The 18,418-nt window shown below is 39.1% G+C and overlaps 1 protein-coding gene across 1 annotated transcript in view; it reads right to left on the bottom strand.

Annotated features, from left to right (window-relative positions):
• LOC310908498 (potassium voltage-gated channel subfamily KQT member 1-like) overlaps nucleotides 1-18,418 on the bottom strand; it is a 410,512-nt gene that overhangs the window by 326,205 nt on the left and 65,889 nt on the right. The window contains exon 12 of the mRNA XM_083859598.1: nucleotides 17,154-17,268. Coding sequence (XP_083715724.1) covers nucleotides 17,154-17,268 — 115 coding nt within the window. The remainder of the gene's footprint in view (nucleotides 1-17,153; nucleotides 17,269-18,418) is intronic.

Here is an 18,418-nt window from a genome sequence, read left to right as displayed (position 1 = left end):
AGGTGGCAAGTCCAAGTGGGCTGTGAAAAAGTGGGGAACTGCCCAGACCTTTTAAGATCCAAAAAACTGTGGCAGAGCAAAACTCCATCTTAAAGCTGTGTGGACAATAAAAAGGAAATTGAGAAGAAAGTTAAGACTTTGAGGCAGGACTGATGCTGCAGTGGAAAAAACAGCTCTGCTTCTACTGCTTAAAAGGAGAGGTGTGGGGAAAGAGGAATATTTTCAGTCTAATAATTGTGTGAATTACTTCTTGTCACTCAGTGCACAGATCTCCTCCCTAAGCCCTGCCCCTCCTCCTGCACACATTCTGTTCCTCAGCCTGGCTCCTCGTCCAGTCAATCCTGGCACATCCCAGTTTCTTCACTCTGCCTTTGAACTGTGTTCCCATTTTGCCCAAATGTCTGATTTAACACTCTGCAATGGGACTTTTTCCATTCTGATTCTTTCTCTTTGAAAGAGCTCAGCTGGTGAATTTATAAAATGGTCTTGATCTTGAGTAAAGATAAATCTGAAACAGGACACTGTAACTGAAGGTATTATTTTGTTCCTTCTTTGTCTGCCACTCTCTGGGTGGATAAAGGTATTTTCCTTTAATTCCACACTGTACAATAAGGATCTGCTGATGCTGGAGTGAAAACACATCGAGATGCTTTGGGATACATGCCTCAAATACAACTGCTTATTTTCACATCACTATCCTAGAACAGAACTTTATAAATAAGGAATAGGAGGATCTCCCAGATTGAAGTTTACAACCTTTAGTGTGTCATCTCAGTAGCATCCATTAATCAGTGTATTGTGACCCAGCTACAGACAGACAAACAGAAACCATTAAGGTGCCCATACATAAAGTGGAAGAAGAAGGCCAAAAGGTTTAAAAATTAAAAGTTAAGAAGAGTAGCTCCATAAAACTTGAAAGCCCACATGGAAAAAAAAAATTAAATCCTTATTTTCAGAATAAGTAGTTGTCCCAAGATAATTAAGGATTTCTTTTCAACTTTAATACTCTCAGCCACGTCTAGGAGATCTTTTGAAGGTCTTTAACCAGCTAAGTGATCTGTATAATATCTAGTGCTGAGAAAAGGGGAAAAGTGGAAGTGGAGATGCAGAGGGAAGAGCCAGACAAACATTTTGGAGACAGCACAGTCTTAGATCACTTCAAATTGATTGTGAAACCACAACCCTGAGAGCAAGAAACAGTCAGGAGTTCTGTAATACCTCAGTCAGATAACAGAGGAAGGATCTGGTGAAACAAAATGAATCACTTGGTGAGAGGCAAATACACTCAGCTTTGAGTGTCTTGATAGGAGATTGTTGGTTTAAATATTGCTTCTACTTTTTATGCAACTTTATTTTTTTAATAATTGTATCAAAATTCCAACAACTTACTCCCTTAAGTCACTCAAGAGCTTTTGGAGACTCCCCACACAGAGAGGTCTTTTACTCATAGGAACCAGTTTTCTTGAGCCACACCTTCCACAAAAATAGACCTAGAGAAGCTTCACGTATCAATTTTTCTTCTGAATCATAAAAAGGAAATGAAAATACTCCTTCTGATTCATCGTTCTCATAGGAGCTCTGCAAGAAACCTGTCCTAGTTCATATAAACCCAACAAACACTCCCCACCAAAAGAAGAGAGGCACATCTGTGGCTTTTTACTTTTCTTTGTCCAAAGAGGCCTAACTTTTCAATTGTCTTAATTGTAATTCCTGTAATTGCATTCCCTACTCCTTTTTTTTATTGAGACTCAATAGAACTTTCCTAAAATCCTCTTTTGTTACTACCTATTAACCAGCTGATTTTTAACAGCTTATTTTGCTCCCTTCTCTATTCCCATTTTATTCCTCTTGCATCATGTTTCTCAAGTCAATCCTAAAAAAAAAAAAAAAAAAAAAAAAAAGCGCTGTACTATTAAAAAGTATTTGGAAGTTACACTGTGCTGTGTTTTATTTCAATGGTTATCATTGTTAAATAAAAATTATATGAAGAGGAATTGTGTTATTGCTGTACTTCTAAAAGCATTTGATGTGACCATAGAATGAGCACAGTAAATTTGGGCACAGGTAGAGAAGAAACATTAACCCCTTGTCACCCTAAGTGACAGACTTGCAAGAATTGACATTTTCCCTTTGGCATGTTCATAGTGAAGCCTAAAGTTCCACTAGTTAGATCAGGTTTTTGTTTTTTCTTCAAAGAACTAAGCAAAGATACAGAATGCCTACAAGAGCATTTCTTCCTATAGGCAAACGAAAACTGCACAAAACTTCCCCACAGAGTCAAATTTCCAGTGAGATAGCCCTACGTTCCCTTAGCTCACAGAGTTCACATCTAATTTTTGCTGGCAAATCAACAACAAACTTTTGCCTTTCTATGGTGATCCATTTGAATTTTTGCCAGTGAGTCAAAACATTCTTCCCCTGAAAGAAAACACCTCGTCGGCATCATTTACTACTCCTCCTAAAAATACTTTTAGCACAACATTACAGACATACTTTTAACAACTGTGCTTTTGGAAAGAGAATTCTCTGGAGCAGTCAGACAATGAAAGGTTTATTGTCCTAAAGACGTGGCTACTGACTAAGAACAGACAGGTATCAACAAGAACTCCAAGATAAATGTTCATTTCTTGTCTTTATAATCATAAAAGGATTTTACTGTCTATAGGTACAAGTCTGGATAAACAGAGTCATTTAGCCTTGTAACTCCCAGCATTTTTTTAATACATCAGTATTTCAAAGTTCCCTTGACTTGACCTACGAACAGAAAACTATAAAAAATTTTATAATACTTTTTCACGCTAGACTTCTTGTCTTCTTGTCTCAACCTAAAAATTCCTTTAGAAAGCAGGGTTAAATCCTGCCTGCATCAAATATTCTTGCAGGTTATTGACATCAACAAAACATAAGAGCCATGTCACTGTTAAAACCCAAAATTATAACAGTTCTATAGCTATGGTTAATATCAGAACGATTTTTATCATCCTTTGCTGTTAAAGGCACTTTGCTGTGTGGATACTTTGCAAAATGGCATGTGCAAAAGAGGAATGAAGATGGGACTTTGTAGAAAATGCAGTTTGGCAGAACATTACAATAAACATGGCAAGCATTAAGTAGTGATCAAACACTGTGTTTAATATTTCTATAATAACATGAAGAAAACAAAGATAAGGTCTGTTAGTTTGTTATTCAAAACTAAGGGGTAGATTTTAAGACAGAGAAGACTAAACTTGACCATAAGAATATCTCAGAGATAGAAAAATATAGATGTTCACAGATCTCCCTCAGCATCTCCAAGGATGACAAAGCAGAGCTACTCCAGTGATATCACAGAGAAATTACAAGACCCAAAACTCGTTTCCCATTTGTGATTTGGACTTTGTGGGTTGTGTCTGATCAGGGTGTTCTCCCACAAGCTGCAGTGCAGTGTTCCTAATCCCCCATGACCCTCAGACCTTGCCTGACACAGTGATTGCTAGGAGCCAACTCCTGGGCTGCAGCTCAGCCCCTCAGCACAAGCTCATGTGTAAACACCAGGGCTCACAGCCTATTTCATAATTTGGGTTCAGAGAGCCCACGGAGAAAGTTAATCCACTCCACTTGGAGACTGAGCTGGCCTGATGTCCCATGTCAGATTTCCTCAGGTTTCTCCCTGCCTCTGTGGACTTCCACTGCTGGTTTCAGCAGCACAACTGCAGATTTCACCTGCCAGAGCACAGCTGGGGGTTAGCCCAAGACAGGCCAGCTGTGTTTAAACAAAACAACTCAAACTGAGAGCTAACAGTGTAAACCAAAAGACCTTGGACTTAAATTGCTTCCTTCACTTTCCTACTTCCCCCAAATAAACTAAGGCAGTTTAAAACAGGTTGATAAGGAAGCCATGGCCACAAGTGGGAAAGAATATTTCTTAATTGAAGATGCTGTCACACATCTGAATTGTCAGACAATTCTGCACTGTCTCTTTGCTGCTCAAACAAGAATACTGAAACCAAAGAACAGGCTGAAACCCATTGCCCAGGGAGAAGTGCAGGTGTTGTCACACTTTGATACTGATATTCACCTTGCTCAGACAGTGCTAGAAGAAAAAAAAATAAAAATGACACAGAAGTAGAGGAGAAGCAGTGAGGGGAACGGTGATGTCATGAATAGCAAGTTCTTTAATGAGCTCATGCCCCTTCTATTTGTGAAAGAGATAAGCACTTTCTGAACAAGGAACGGGCAAAAGATAAGATTAAATAACCTCCAGCTCTTCATTAGCTCATGCATTAAAGCGTCACAATGCTGAAACTGGAGATTTTGGAAATGTTCATTATTAGGGCTCAACTGATACGACTGAAAAGAGAGGATGACTGTGTGATACTATGAGGGTTTTTGGGTTTTTTTTTTCTCAATTGCTATAATTTTCTTGTATTATACCTGTCTGAGAAAAATACTGAATAGATAAAGTAAGGGCATATATTTTGAGTTTGTATTTCCCATTTAGTTGCAGAAGCCTGAGATAGGGGATGTAGCAAAGTCTTTAATCCAAACATCTGAACTAAGTGCTCACATTTTGAGCACCAGAGGACTCCAAATGCTTTACAATATGCTTATGAAAATACCAAAAATCATTTTTAGAAAGCTCTACATTCATCTGTGAGGCATTTGTTCCTTGCATCAATTAAACCAGCTGGTAAAAATCTGCTAAACCATGGCTAGGTGTTTATCTGCTGAAGGGGAAGAAATCTGCCCTTGCAAACAAACACTGAAATTTTATTTTACCCCAGGCCACCCACAGTGTGTTTACTCATCACACACAGAGACTTGCTATAAAGTAAGCAGGAGGATAATTCTGCCTTAATTTTCAGGGTTTAATACTATGCATGAGTGATAAAATTAAATTTAGACTCCAAGTAAATAGGCAGGGGGTTCAAGCACACCAGTTGGTTTGCTTTCACAACCAGGCAAACAAACAACAAAAGAAACCTATAAAGGTGTAATATAACACCACAGGAAAGAGAGACCTCTATAAGCCAGAGTATAGAAGCATTTCACAGAAATCCAATAGCTACCTATGTGGTTATAGCTCTAAACCCACATGGTTCTACCCCTGAGCCTCTGTTTAATCAAGGAATGGAACCTTCTTTGTCCTGGTTATTGATCACATCCAGCAGGGAGCTGCTGGGGAGATGTGCTGATAACAAAAGATAAAGAATTCTCTCCAAGTCCTGCAGATGTTAGACATTCTTCCTGGGAAAATTCCAAGGCCATCTGAGGACACAAACTCAGATTCTCGACCAGCTAGAGGCAAATCTCAGATGCTTGAGCATTGAAATAGAAGTCAGAGCTCAGTCAAGGCTCCTCAGCACAGTGAGCAAAGTCAGATTTTGTCATCCAGGGCTTTTTGTCAGATATGCACACACACACACTTTTCCCGCTCCACTCCACAAAGAGGAGGAGAACCTGCAGGAATTGATGACAGGAAGAGGAGGCTGTGGAAGATGAAAGGAGCTGAGCTCTGAAGACACCAGCAAGATGTGCAAGGGAGCTCCGGATGAGAGTGAGAGGACTTCAAATCTTCATCCAAACAGGTGCTGCTTTCCCTGCTTCCATTCCCCCACCTTCTCACCCACAAACAACAGACCCTGCCCTCACCAGCCAATCTCCCATCCTAAGGAACTGACTTTCTTCCTGTGTTTCAGGAGCCGCAGAGGAAAAGGGACAAGCAGGAGAAGACAGAACAGGCACAACACATTTGTGCTGCCTGAGACAAAGTTTGGCATGAAGAAATTCTCCCTCACTGACAGAGCAGTGCTGTATAGAAAGAGCAGGGGAAATCAGCTTAATAAATTGTATCTCACTGTACTTAGATCTGCCTTTGGGTTTCCCTGCAAGAGGGAGGAAGACAAAGGATTTGCAGGCAAAACCCTCAAGGTGCCACAGCCCTTCCTTGGCCAGCAAGTTCCCCTTGCCCAGTGCTTGTTAAACACTAACAGGCTTGTTTTCTAAATTAAAATTTAATCAGAGCTTGGCAAGTGGATAACATGAGACTAGTAGAAGCCTTTCACTCAAGGTTACACAGAAAAGATTATGCAGAGAAATCAAACCTTTTCCTACATTAAAAAAGACCAAATCAATGACAATTCTTTGTCAAGATGAGGAAGATTGTAAACTTCCATGAACTACAAAATTCAGAGATGAAATATGAAATTTACAGCAGCCACAGTGTCAAAGGAGTAAGAAAAGAACTAAACACAGGAAGAGCACATTCTTTGTCTGAAACGCCTGGTAAATGCTGCAAGTTCCACACTTCAGATTAGAAGCAATTTGTATTTTTTTTTTTTTTTTTTTAATAACAAAGTAGCTGAATAAGCACAGGAACAGGTCCAAACTTGTTCACATTGTATGGTTGGATTTGGATTACTGCAGGGACAAGTCACAGGACCCACTGGAGGGGATCCTGAAGTAGCTACTGCTGGAGTAAGAGAAACCAGCATAAGAACAGCTTCAGCAGCTCTTGGAGCTTTGTTTTCAAGCCTATTTTATTAAATTTTTTTTCTAATGAGCAGCACACATATTGTAGACAGCTAACTAAACAAAAAAAAAAAAACAAAAAAAAAACAAAAAAAAACAACACACCATCAAAATTATCTATTCTTGCCAGTGCCCGTGTGTAGGCAGCCTGAGTGACTACAGCAGGGAGATAAGTATCAGTGAGTTATGAAAAATGCCATTACAGCAGGCCAGGAGCAAACAAGGCAGAGCACTGGGAGGAACAGAGCTCAATATAGCGTGCAATGACTGTAAGCTTCAGTGCTCACATACTAAGCTTTCTGTACTGTAATGGTCTGATAAATTCATTTTGACCCAGAGACCAGAGATAAATTGTCTTAGCAATACAAACAAACAGCTAAGCAATTAGGGCAAAGTTTTTTTTTGAGAACGTGGTGATAACATCTAGGAGCATTGTTGGGCCAGGGGGAAAAGCAGCCCTGGAGAGAGGGGTTTAATCTGGAGGGAAAGAGAGAGGATAATGGCTTCTCCAAATTGCAGAGCACTAAAAGGAAAAGCAGACAAGCAACTGGCACTGGTATTTGTCTGGCATCTATTTCAGTGTATCCAACCTGAAAAGCAACTTTCATTGTCCCCATTTGGAGTTCATCAGGTTTTTGGCCTATAAAAAGACTTTTTTACATGTGCAGCTGTGAAAGTGTCAGAGCTGAGAAATCCATGAGGAACCATCAGGTTTTATAGAATTGCCATCATTTAAATTTCCTGAAAGTAACTTATTAAAATAGAGTTTTCAAGCACAGAGATTAATGCAGTGGCCAAATGACCAAAGCAGCAATTTCACCTACCAGTTTTCACATATCAGCCCTATTTAGGCCCAGATATATGTTAATTGCAAAGCAGAACATTGGCTGCAACAATTTCATTCCCTCCCAGGCAGAGAAATATGAGTAATTAATATTTAACCCAAATTATGTGTTGATTTATCAATCAGTATTTCAACATTACTTTAAATCAACACAATTAAATATGGTATAGTGTATATATATAAATGAGTGAAATTTTATGTCTAGAACACATTCCTTGAGTTTTGCTAGGGCTACTCAAGAAAATAGCCATGAGAAGATAGAAAATGATTTCCCAAATTAATACTAACTTTTGATGTGAATATCTTGTACACAATAAAAGAGTTTTAACAGAGATGCCTGCTCATTGCAAAGCATCTAAATTTTATTTTAGACAAGAAAAAAAAATGTGGAATAGATACATTCACAGTGTACTTTTACTGCAGCTGAATGACCAGTGGTCTCAGTGTCCACTGAAGAATGAAAATTGGGATTGGTTTTAAACACACAATGAAGACACAAATAGCATTTGCTTTAGTAAAGAACTAGTTTTTCCCTTCTAAGATTTTTCTCAAAGTGTTATTTTAGGAAAAAATTATTTTAAAAAAATCAGTAAGACCCAAACATTCCTGAGAAGTATTTTTGGAGCTGCCATAAACAATCCATAGCCTTAAGTCCATCCATTGAACAGAAGCAGCTCCAGTGGCTCAGCCATGCCATGAGAATTCCAATATCCTTTAATGTACTGAAAGCAGAGTATGTCTGTCTTCACTGGGTACTGCGCTGCACTAGACAAAAGTCTGTAAAAGCCACCTGAATGAAATTAACAATTATTTATATTTCAATAAGGAAAGGCACTTGACCAGTAAATAAATAAGACGGTATAGAGATTGGCAAATAAGGGAAGACTGTACCACCATTTGATAAGCACCAAATTAACACTTAAAATACACAGAAAAAAAGTCTTCCTTCTCTTATCTTAGCCTAAGTAGACAGTCTACCTGCTTCCTGGGTATAAACATAGTTATAACTCAAAATTGTTTGTTTAAGCTCCACTATGAAAAATTAAAACTAAATTATGCCATTTCCATTTACGACCAATGTATTATTGTTCAGGTTATTCTGAAAGTTTCAAAGTAGATTTTCATAATATTGGTCATGATGAAATACTATAGAAATCACCCATAAATTGCATTTTTTTCTAACTACAGAACTGTTCCTGACATCTGTAATAAAATTTTATTTCCTTTTTTTTTGTCCTCTAATGCACCCACCACAACTTATCACTTAACCACACTGAGCTCTCTTAAGTTTCACTTGCAGTTTCTGGGGTTTTTTTCCCAGCTTGATGCTGCCTCAGAAATGATGTCTGTAGGAGCAGCATGTCACTTCTTCAGAAAGTAGGCTGTAAGGATCAAAAGTGACTCCCTCAAGTGGAAGGCAGGATTGTGGCTTGCAGAGCTGCTGTCCATGCTCAGAAGGACAGCAGAGTAACACTCTACTATTATTAAGGTAAAAACAAAGCTTCCTGCCTTAGAAAGAATGATAGGTTTTTATCTCAGCTCTACCCTCTACAAGTTCCAGCCAAAAAGATGGTGTCTTCATGACTTCAAGCTTTTCTCCATCCTTTTTTGACCCTAATTGCTCCTACACTCCCTGTTATGCTGTTGGTTGGTGTGAGAGAGAGGCTGCCTCAGTCTCAGGAGCAGCCCCAGAAGGAAAAGGGGAGGACAACTGGTACAAACAATTTCTGAAGTATTCTTTGTGTTGAATGCTGTGGTTTAGGGACAGAGCTCCACCACCTCAGCCCTGACCTGAATGTTGAGGCTGCAGACACCAGGGATTCCCATCCCTGCCTCTCCTCTGCCTCAGTGTATTTTACACAAGCAGAGAACAAACACAATCAAGTGTCTTTGACCAGAACAGGCACAGGCACAGCCACATTCAATTTAACCTCACATGAGAAGTGCTAAAACACCAAGTAGTGCAAAACCACCAGATCAGGGCTAACAGCAAACACGTGCTTGGTTATTTCTACTGAAGGGACAGAGTTTCACTTCTCTGTGTAGTGAAACCACCAAGGGGTTTTATCCTCCCCAAAACACACGTCCCACAGGTGGCACAGTGACACAAGGGTTGCACTGTCACCTTCAGCAAACAGCGTTTTATGTGATGTTTTCTCCAAACTTCCATCACAGCTGTACATAGAAGCACTTAGGATATTGTCATGGAGCTTGGAAATTACAATTGAGTCATAATGATATTTAACTAAAATCTCAACAGATTCTGACATCCAAACAAAGCCTTGAAAATGTGATTCCCCCTTCCCTGGATTTGTCCTCACACTACAGGCAAGAGGTGCCAGTATTGAAGACTAGGAATCCAACCCAGCTTCTTGCATCCCTTTCAATAACAAAAAATAGAGCCGTCTTTTTTTCTGTTTTCTGACTTGCTACTGAGATAAATTATTTCTGTGTAAAGCAAAGCCACAAGTAGGAGTCTTTAATTTTATCTGGAAACAGATGCATTCTTCGTAAACTATTTCTTACCCAAGACAGATATTTGCAGCCATGAATCCCAGAGTCCTTTCACATCCCTGCCATGAAAAATTCTATTCACACTTTAAAACTCTGTGAAATTATTAGAAAACTCATTAAGGAAAAAAAAAAATCAATTATAGAAAATGTTTTGTAGAACCTTCTGTTGCCAAAGCAATTTTTTATGTCAAACTTTTCCATTGGATCTGGCATTTTTGCTGCATAGATGATAATATGCTTTCAGTCATATTTTGACAGCCTTCAGTGGGCTGTTACAATAGTTTGTTTTCCAGAAAAGAAAGTCTAACCACCACATCAAGCTGAGCCTTTGGGGGTTGGTTAAATTTCTCATTAAATTGATGTTTAAGTATAGTAAGGATTTTTCTTAGCGTGGCAACTTGCCAAGTTAACACTGGGGAAATTTGGATGCAGATAAATTACATTTATAAGTAAGCTTGCTGAAATGACAAATGGGATTTGGAAAGCTGAAAGTGGAGTTTCTGTTTCTCCTGTGTTATAGGGGAGTGCCCTCCACTGGCCAAATATTCTCACTTTTTAAATTAAAGAGCAAAAATTCACTATGATTCCAGAATAAAACCTCAAAAATACCTCCAAACCCCTTCAGAGTCAGTGTCAAATTCTTATAAATGGTTATTGTATAATGGCACCAATTTATACTAATGCCAGCCTTGCTTTCATATTACATGGTAATAAAAAAACTTTGGGTGCTGAAATAAATCCCAAGGCAGCCCTTTCAAAGGGTTCCAAATTAGAAGTGACAAGATAAAAATAGGTACTGCTAAAAAGTGTAATTCAACACAAGACCATACAGGGGTAAAAAGCATAGAACCAGACGAGCAATTATTACTGTCTATTAAGTTGTCATTATTTAACCTCATTTTTTTTCTGTTCAGAATTGACAGATGGTCATTAAAATCCCTCTTTGAAGCAATTAATAATGTTTTGGAGCGCCATGCTGAGGGCAGAACCAATTGTATCAGCAATACATGTGTTCAATGTACTTGGGAGTGGGAATTAGTCACTGTCAAAAGCCAACAGACAACAAGAAACACGGAAAAAAGATGGATATAGACACCGGCCCTCCACTCACAGTACTGTGGGTTACCCCAGGGACGCTGTTTTAGTAATAAAAGTATCATTAATGAGTTTATAGTCAATTCAATTATCCTACACAGGATCACTATCGGATCACTAGATAATATTATATATAGGGTAAAATATAAAAAAAATATACCGTGTATGCATATATAGGATATATTACATACCATATATACATATAAAACATTGTGACATCACAGCCATTGTGACATCACAGCCATTGTGACATCACAGCCATTGTGACATCACAGCCATTGTGACATCACAGCCATTGTGACATCACAGCCATTGTGACATCACAGCCATTGTGACATCACAGCCATTGTGACATCACAGCCATTGTGACATCACAGCCATTGTGACATCACAGCCATTGTGACATCACAGCCATTGTGACATCACAGCCATTGTGACATCACAGCCATTGTGACATCACAGCCATTGTGACATCACAGCCATTGTGACATCACAGCCATTGTGACATCACAGCCATTGTGACATCACAGCCATTGTGACATCACAGCCATTGTGACATCACAGCCATTGTGACATCACAGCCATTGTGACATCACAGCCATTGTGACATCAGTAATATTATATGCATTATGTCATAATATATAATTCCTATATTACATATTAAAAATACACATTGTATATATTATACACACAATATTTATTATATACTGATAACATAGGTTACATAAGTTCCACAGGTCACCGAGGTTACGCAGGTTCCCTCAATTGATGCATGTTACATAGATTGCCTGTTACGCTATTTTCGTAACTTTTGTCAATTGCATAAACTGCGCAATCTACGTAACTCACAGCGGCTGCGTAAATTACGGTGGGATGCAGCCACTGGCACAGAGGTGAACTGTTTCTTTAATAAGCTATACAAGGAAGTTATGCTAAAAATCCAAAGATAAATGGAGCTTGTAGAGATGGACCAAAATTATAGAAAGACTGAAATCATGTTTGGCGTTAAAAGCTGCATGCTTAGGTTTTCTAGCAGAGACAGAAGGAAAAAAGTTATTCTTAAGACCCTGATAAACCTTTACTGCCATCTACAGATAGTGGAAGGCTGAAAGTCAGAAGATGTGGTTAAACATCCCTTTTTTCAAGGAATTAGCAATGATAATTTTCTTTGACAATACCAAATATAAGCTTTAAAGCCTTAGCAGAAGTTTTACCATTTGTCCCATTCATTTTGTACAAAATTTGTGTTTGTGGGCAGTGAAGGAAATTTAGTCATATTTCTTATCTGCCAATCATATGATAACTTATTTCCTCTAGAGAAAAACAACAAAAAACCCAACAAAAACCAAAAAATAAACCAACACTATTCCTAAACTTGTTTTTAAAGAGAAGAGCTAGATTCCAAGACTAAAGGTATCAGTTTCCCCTGTTAACAGAAATTTGTTTTGCATCCATTGCTTCACCTCAGGTCTGTCTCTTCCCCCCTCCTCAGGGTTCCCTTGATTGTTTAGTAACCACATTTTAATGTTGAGTTTTCCTACTAATCCTTTTGTATGTGAAATCTCTCTTGTACAATCTAAGAGCCAGTTTTGTGCTGCGAGCTTGAAACAAAAAAAATCTGGAGGAGGTGGGAACAGTGGATATCAGGTTGCTTCCACACTCAGCTCTGTGCTTCTGTACTTTAAGACCTCAAACTGAAGCAGTGAGCCATTTTCACAGCCACAGCACACACACAGGGATGCAACACAAGTACCTTCATGCTTTCTAAACCTCTGCACAGAACAGGTTTAGTCAGGATTATTGGGTTGAACCTGTTGCTCCTAAGCACAGCGTGACTCTGCTGTGGACAGAGCAACTGCTGCTCTCACTCTCAGCCCATGAAAATTCAGCCCCACTCTCCTTGAGAGGAACAGGTGGAGCTCTCAGCTCCCTGCCAGCCTGTTCCAGCTGAGGAATTCCTGCTCAGCTGTCCCCTGAGGGCTGACCATGGGCACTGGGAGCACATCTCACCTGCCAAGAGGTTTCCTTTGGTGCTGAGCTGCAGCCCTGCCCTGCTCCCAGCTGGCAATCACCTCGCTGTGACCTCAGGGAGCCACAAAATGCACACTCAACCACACTCTTATAACCATGCTGACAATATAGAATTTCTAACTTTTGCTTTTCCTCACAGTGGAAAGAGCTTTAGACACCACAGCTTTAAACCACAAAGCTCTGAAAAACAAAAACAGGATGTCTGCCTCTAAAGCAGCTGCTGTGTGTATTTTTTTTCTGAGGCTGTGCTATCTGGGACCAGGTTGGTGTAATCTTTCAGTGCAGTCTATTGGTCAAATTCTCTCTTTCCTGACAGAAGGTTAACTCTGGTGTGTGTGACAGAAAAATGTTGTCATGGCCAAGGGATCATGTCATCACAATAAAAAAAAAAACCAGCTGGAGATTAAAAAAAATTAAAATACTGAGTCTTAAAGTTATTTGGGTTCTCCTTTACTCTTGCAAAACTTCAGTGATGCACTGATGAAGTCTCTTTCTGACTGTTCATCAGAGAATTTGAAATACTAGCTGAGTAATTATATCAGGCAGTCCAAATATTTCTTGCTAAAAATGGAACTACTCATCAACTGATTGAAATTAATATTTAATATGCAAGAATTGATTAATCTCTAACAACATCATTTTAATTCCTCTTTGGACACCTCAGAAAGCAGGCACTAAAAACCAACAGAGCTCTTCTCAGGTCAGCAGCACATGAGATTTTTGGTCCCCGAGGAAGTGGACCAGAGATACTCAGCAATACCTTCAGGCAGCCACAGAGTTATAAACTGAATGCGATGCTTTTTGTCCCCTGGCTCAGGAGTTGCACACATCAATGCAGAGCTCACCAGAAACAAACATCATCCCAGCTGTCTAAGGCATCCAAAAGCAGCTGTTTCTACAGAAAGGTCTCTCAAGCTCCATTTCCCAGCTTGATTTTACTGACAGCTTCTCCCAGGGCACCTGAGCTTCTCTAGCCTTGCATGGACCACTCACACCAGAATTCCACTGGTGGATGCATCAATCCATCCATCCACCACTGAGACCTGGGCAGTGCAGCAACATGTTGAAGTGCTTTGCTTTCAGTCAAGTATCACCTTAAACAACAATATCAGCAGCTTTCAAGCAGCCTGGTGCTTGCTTGGCAAAACCCACCTGAGTTATCTGTGCACACTGATGTGAGAGGGGTTTGCCTAAGACAACAACGCTCAAGAGTAGGAAATCTCTTTTCCTGGGATATCGTTTGCCCTTCCCACACAGTGGAGGGAATTTGTAAGAGATTGTGGCTTAAAACAAAGTTTGTCACCAGAGAACATCTCTGCTGCCATCCAGCCAGCAGAGCTGACTTCACAAGCATCTACTGTTCACATTATAGACCCTCAAAATATTACAGTTGTAGACCTGGCACCACATTTAATAATCAACCCAGGAAGCTTAAAAATGACCAGTTACACACTCTTGAAATAAAGGTTTACTGCAGGATTGATTTTGTAGCTTAAAGCACTTGCTGAAGGCAAACAAAACTCAAGCTTTTGGCAGCTCCACAAAGTCAAATTTGAGTTCACAAAATGCCTCACGTGAAACTGTCATCATTGTGAGATCCTGGCACGAACTGGTATGTGAAAGCCAAGTTTTCACTTATTTTGCAAGCTGGGAAGGCTCACTATGTATTCATACACACACTCCCCCCTCCATTTTTGGCGGAATTTTACTCTTGGAACGTTTTTGTCTAATCATTAACTGCTTTTATGGCTTTAGGATGAAGACTTGTTGTCCTAATTAAGTGAAAAGCAGAAGTCATACTGTTTTGGAAAGATCACACACCACCAAGGCCAGTGCACAGCACACATCAAGACTTACCTGCTTACACTTCTGCCAAAAGACAAGATAAATAATTACACTGACTATATCTAATACTGAAGTGCACATCAGGCAAAATACCTGTATATAATACATATCATTGTACAATATTATTATATTGATATACTCATATGCAATATATATTATTATATATTGTATTATATAATAAATATATATTATATATAAAATAGGTTTTGCGGGGAACATAAATCATGCAAATTGCACAATTTACGTAAATTGTGTAAATCAAGTCTGTTACTCAAACTGTATAAATCGCCCGTTTGTGAATTGCGTAATTTACTTAAACTGTGTAAGTTAAGTGGGAACGTAAGTTGCATCCAGGAGGATAGAGTTGCTAGTGAGAAGGTGAACTATTTTTTAAAATAAGATTTTAAAAGCACCAAATCTTACTGTTTTGCATTGGAATTGGGAGTTTAAACCTGGAGCCATAAACACAACACATTCTGTGCTTCTCGCATAAACTTCACGGTTTGAATAAGGAGGCACTACAGCCATTTTTGCCCAAGAATCAGGACAAATCTTAAATTGATGCATCCTACCACACAGAAATACAGACAAAATGAGATGATCAGTGATAGAGGTGAAAAAACCACTATGCTCGATTTAGAAGCAGAAAACTAGATGAAATTGTTTTCACTTTGTTCGTACATGGCACCTTTAGATCTCTAATTTGTGGCCTTATGTTTTCTATAAGACCTGAAGTTTCTTACAAATATTTAGAAGCTATAATTTATACACTTTTTTATCATGGAGTTAGAAAATAAAAATCCTTAATTTAGCAGTTGCAGCTGCAAGATCATTCTGTCTCTATGCACCTGACATCCACACCAAGAGGAATCAATCCTTTCATACTTTTAAACCATACAGCACAATACTTTAAATCTCTCCATATTTTCTTTTTTCATTGGTGCATTTGATTACCTTTCTGGCACTCCTTATTTTTGCCACAAGGGAGAAATGCATTGAAACACCAACAGGAGCTAAAAATTGCAGGTACAGTTTGCACTACACAAGGTAATACCATGGTAGTACCACACAATACCACTACTTTTCATGGACTAAGCAGTAGAAATAAGATTAGAGCAGAGGGTCTTTTTCCTCAAATGCAAACTCTTTTTCATGCATTGTGCTGAATAACAAGAAGAAAGACCAACTGAATAGAACAATGTACAATTCTCTGATTTGAAAGCATGTGGGGGAAATACATGGACCAGGATACCTGGTATGAAAGAATAGTACAGCTACTATAGGTGTAGCAGGCACATCTATATGAGTTCCCTGGACAGAAAGGAAACATACAATGTGAAAGAAAACCTCTTACAGGCAATCACACCATAGGATGGAATCAACATTGCTCTCAAATTCATCCTGAACACCACATGGATATTTTTCCCTACTGAAGGCAAGCAACAATTTTTGTTCTTCTTAACTTCAGATATTTCCTAAAGGATTTTTCCAGTAACAAGCCCATATTTTCTCTAGCAAGGGTGATGTCAGGTGAGTTTTTCACCAACATTATCATAACATCCAAACATCAGCCAAAACTTCATAAGCCTGCTAACTCAGGGGATTCTCCTCACCTGTATTATTGTATCAGTTTCTGATGGGAGATAAAACATTGCTATGGCACCTGGATGCTCTGCCCTCCTCTGTGTTTTAATGCTTTGCTTTATATTGGAAATTTACTCCAGAATTCCCATGACCAAAACTGGACAGGTATATTACAGGACAAAAGCATGAAGATTACTCAAGATCTTGCTAAAGCACAATATAGAATTTTCCTGCATGATTATTTTGCTTATTTCCAGAACTATTTGCTAAGCCAAGTAAAAGCAACAATTCAACAATTGCAGTGAACTCCCTGATGGGGATTTTCTGTTCTGGACAATAATTTCACTTTCATATTTGAGGAACATTTAGGTGTCCAGTCAATTCATATTGGGACTGCTTTAGAGCTTAACCTGATGGAGAAGTCTACAAGTATAAAACCATCTGTAAAGCTCACAGCTCTCAGGAACTGTTCCAGCTGCCTTAAAAAGTGGGAAAAGACACCAAGTCTACAAGGCACCCATCACAGAGCAGTGCTGCTTCTCCAAGCTTCTGGCTACTTCCACCAAACTTAAGGCTAATACTTGCATTGGTTAGGAAACGTTCACATTTAGTCAAACCAGATCAAACTCAAAAATCATTTCAAGTGCAGCCAGTAAAATAATAACTCTCACTGGGTGACAGTAAGGTGTCTCTCATTATTAATGAGCATTTCTGTGATCACTTCACTCACTGTGCCACGTCAGATGCCGCTGGCAGTGGGGACTCCTCGGGTACCAGGTCGATGTCATCAGTGAAGCTGTTGGCCCGTGACATGTCTGGGGTCTGCCCTTCCAGGCCTCTCCTCGCTGCAAAAATGATTCAAAGAGATCATAAATGCATTAGGGAGACAAATCTACAAGCTCTTACCATGGCACATACAACAGGTCAAACACAAGGAATCTCTTCCAAGAAAGGTTTATCTTGATTGAGGGCTGTCTCCATTAACAGAAATTCACCATATCTGCCATATATTAATGTGGGCATGGCAATACAAATTATCAGATTTCCATTTCCTCACTCAGCACCATTTGATACGAATGCTTTATGATACCTTCAAAACTATTATTTAAAATACTATGATTGTACAAACAGAATACTTGAAACCAAAGCACTCTCTGGTCACCATAACCACCAGTGCTCCAAATTTCTCTCATGAACCAGGAAGCCTCAGGTGGCTGGATGTAGTTGGCTCTGCAGGATAACCATGGTGGGTACAAGCTGTGCTAGAGTTTAGCTCATATCCCAAGTGTCAAAAAGATAACAGATTTGGAAAGCATAATGGCCAACTAACAAAGGACTTCACGAAGACACTAAAAAAAAAAAAAATAACTGCAGCTAGCCCTGCAAGTGGTAAAATCCAATGTTTTCTAAAGATCTACCCTCAAAACTCATTTCCATCTAATATAGGGCTGACTTCAAAAGTGTGCAGTGTACATGCACCTGCCTTTCTAACCTCAGATGCATCAATATTCAAAAGCTATTTCTACTACAAGTTCTCTTCATTATCTTTTCCCACATTAACTTTGTTCAAAAGCCATAAAGTATATCTAGCTGAAGTTGCTCTGCTCTAAAAGCAATTTCATTCATGATTCCTATTGATCACAGCAGTTTCTGAGGAAGCTACCTATCAATTTTAATTCTGATCACCCTTGAAAACTTGGCACACAAGCTGACAAGAGCTTGGAAAATGGATAGGATGACACCTATAAATTCAAGGGAGGGGGAAAAAAAGTGTGCGGGTGAATCACTAAAATTAAACATCATAACAAGTAAAGACTAAATAGTGTCACTACCATATGCTGTGATAACAACCCATGTGACAGAAAGAAGAAATCTTGCCTCCTAGAAAATTAAGTTGTTGAAAACTCCAGTTAATTGCAGAACAACACTTTAGCTAGATTGCATCCAGGTAAATAATAAAAAGCCTACAACACCAGAGCTTACTATTGGATGAGC

The sequence above is a fragment of the Zosterops lateralis genome, assembly GCF_965231275.1.
Source record: "Zosterops lateralis genome assembly, chromosome: 4".
NCBI lineage: Eukaryota > Metazoa > Chordata > Aves > Passeriformes > Zosteropidae > Zosterops > Zosterops lateralis.
The sequence above is the reverse complement of the archived record's forward strand: the minus strand, read 5'-3'. Positions and strand labels throughout refer to the sequence as shown.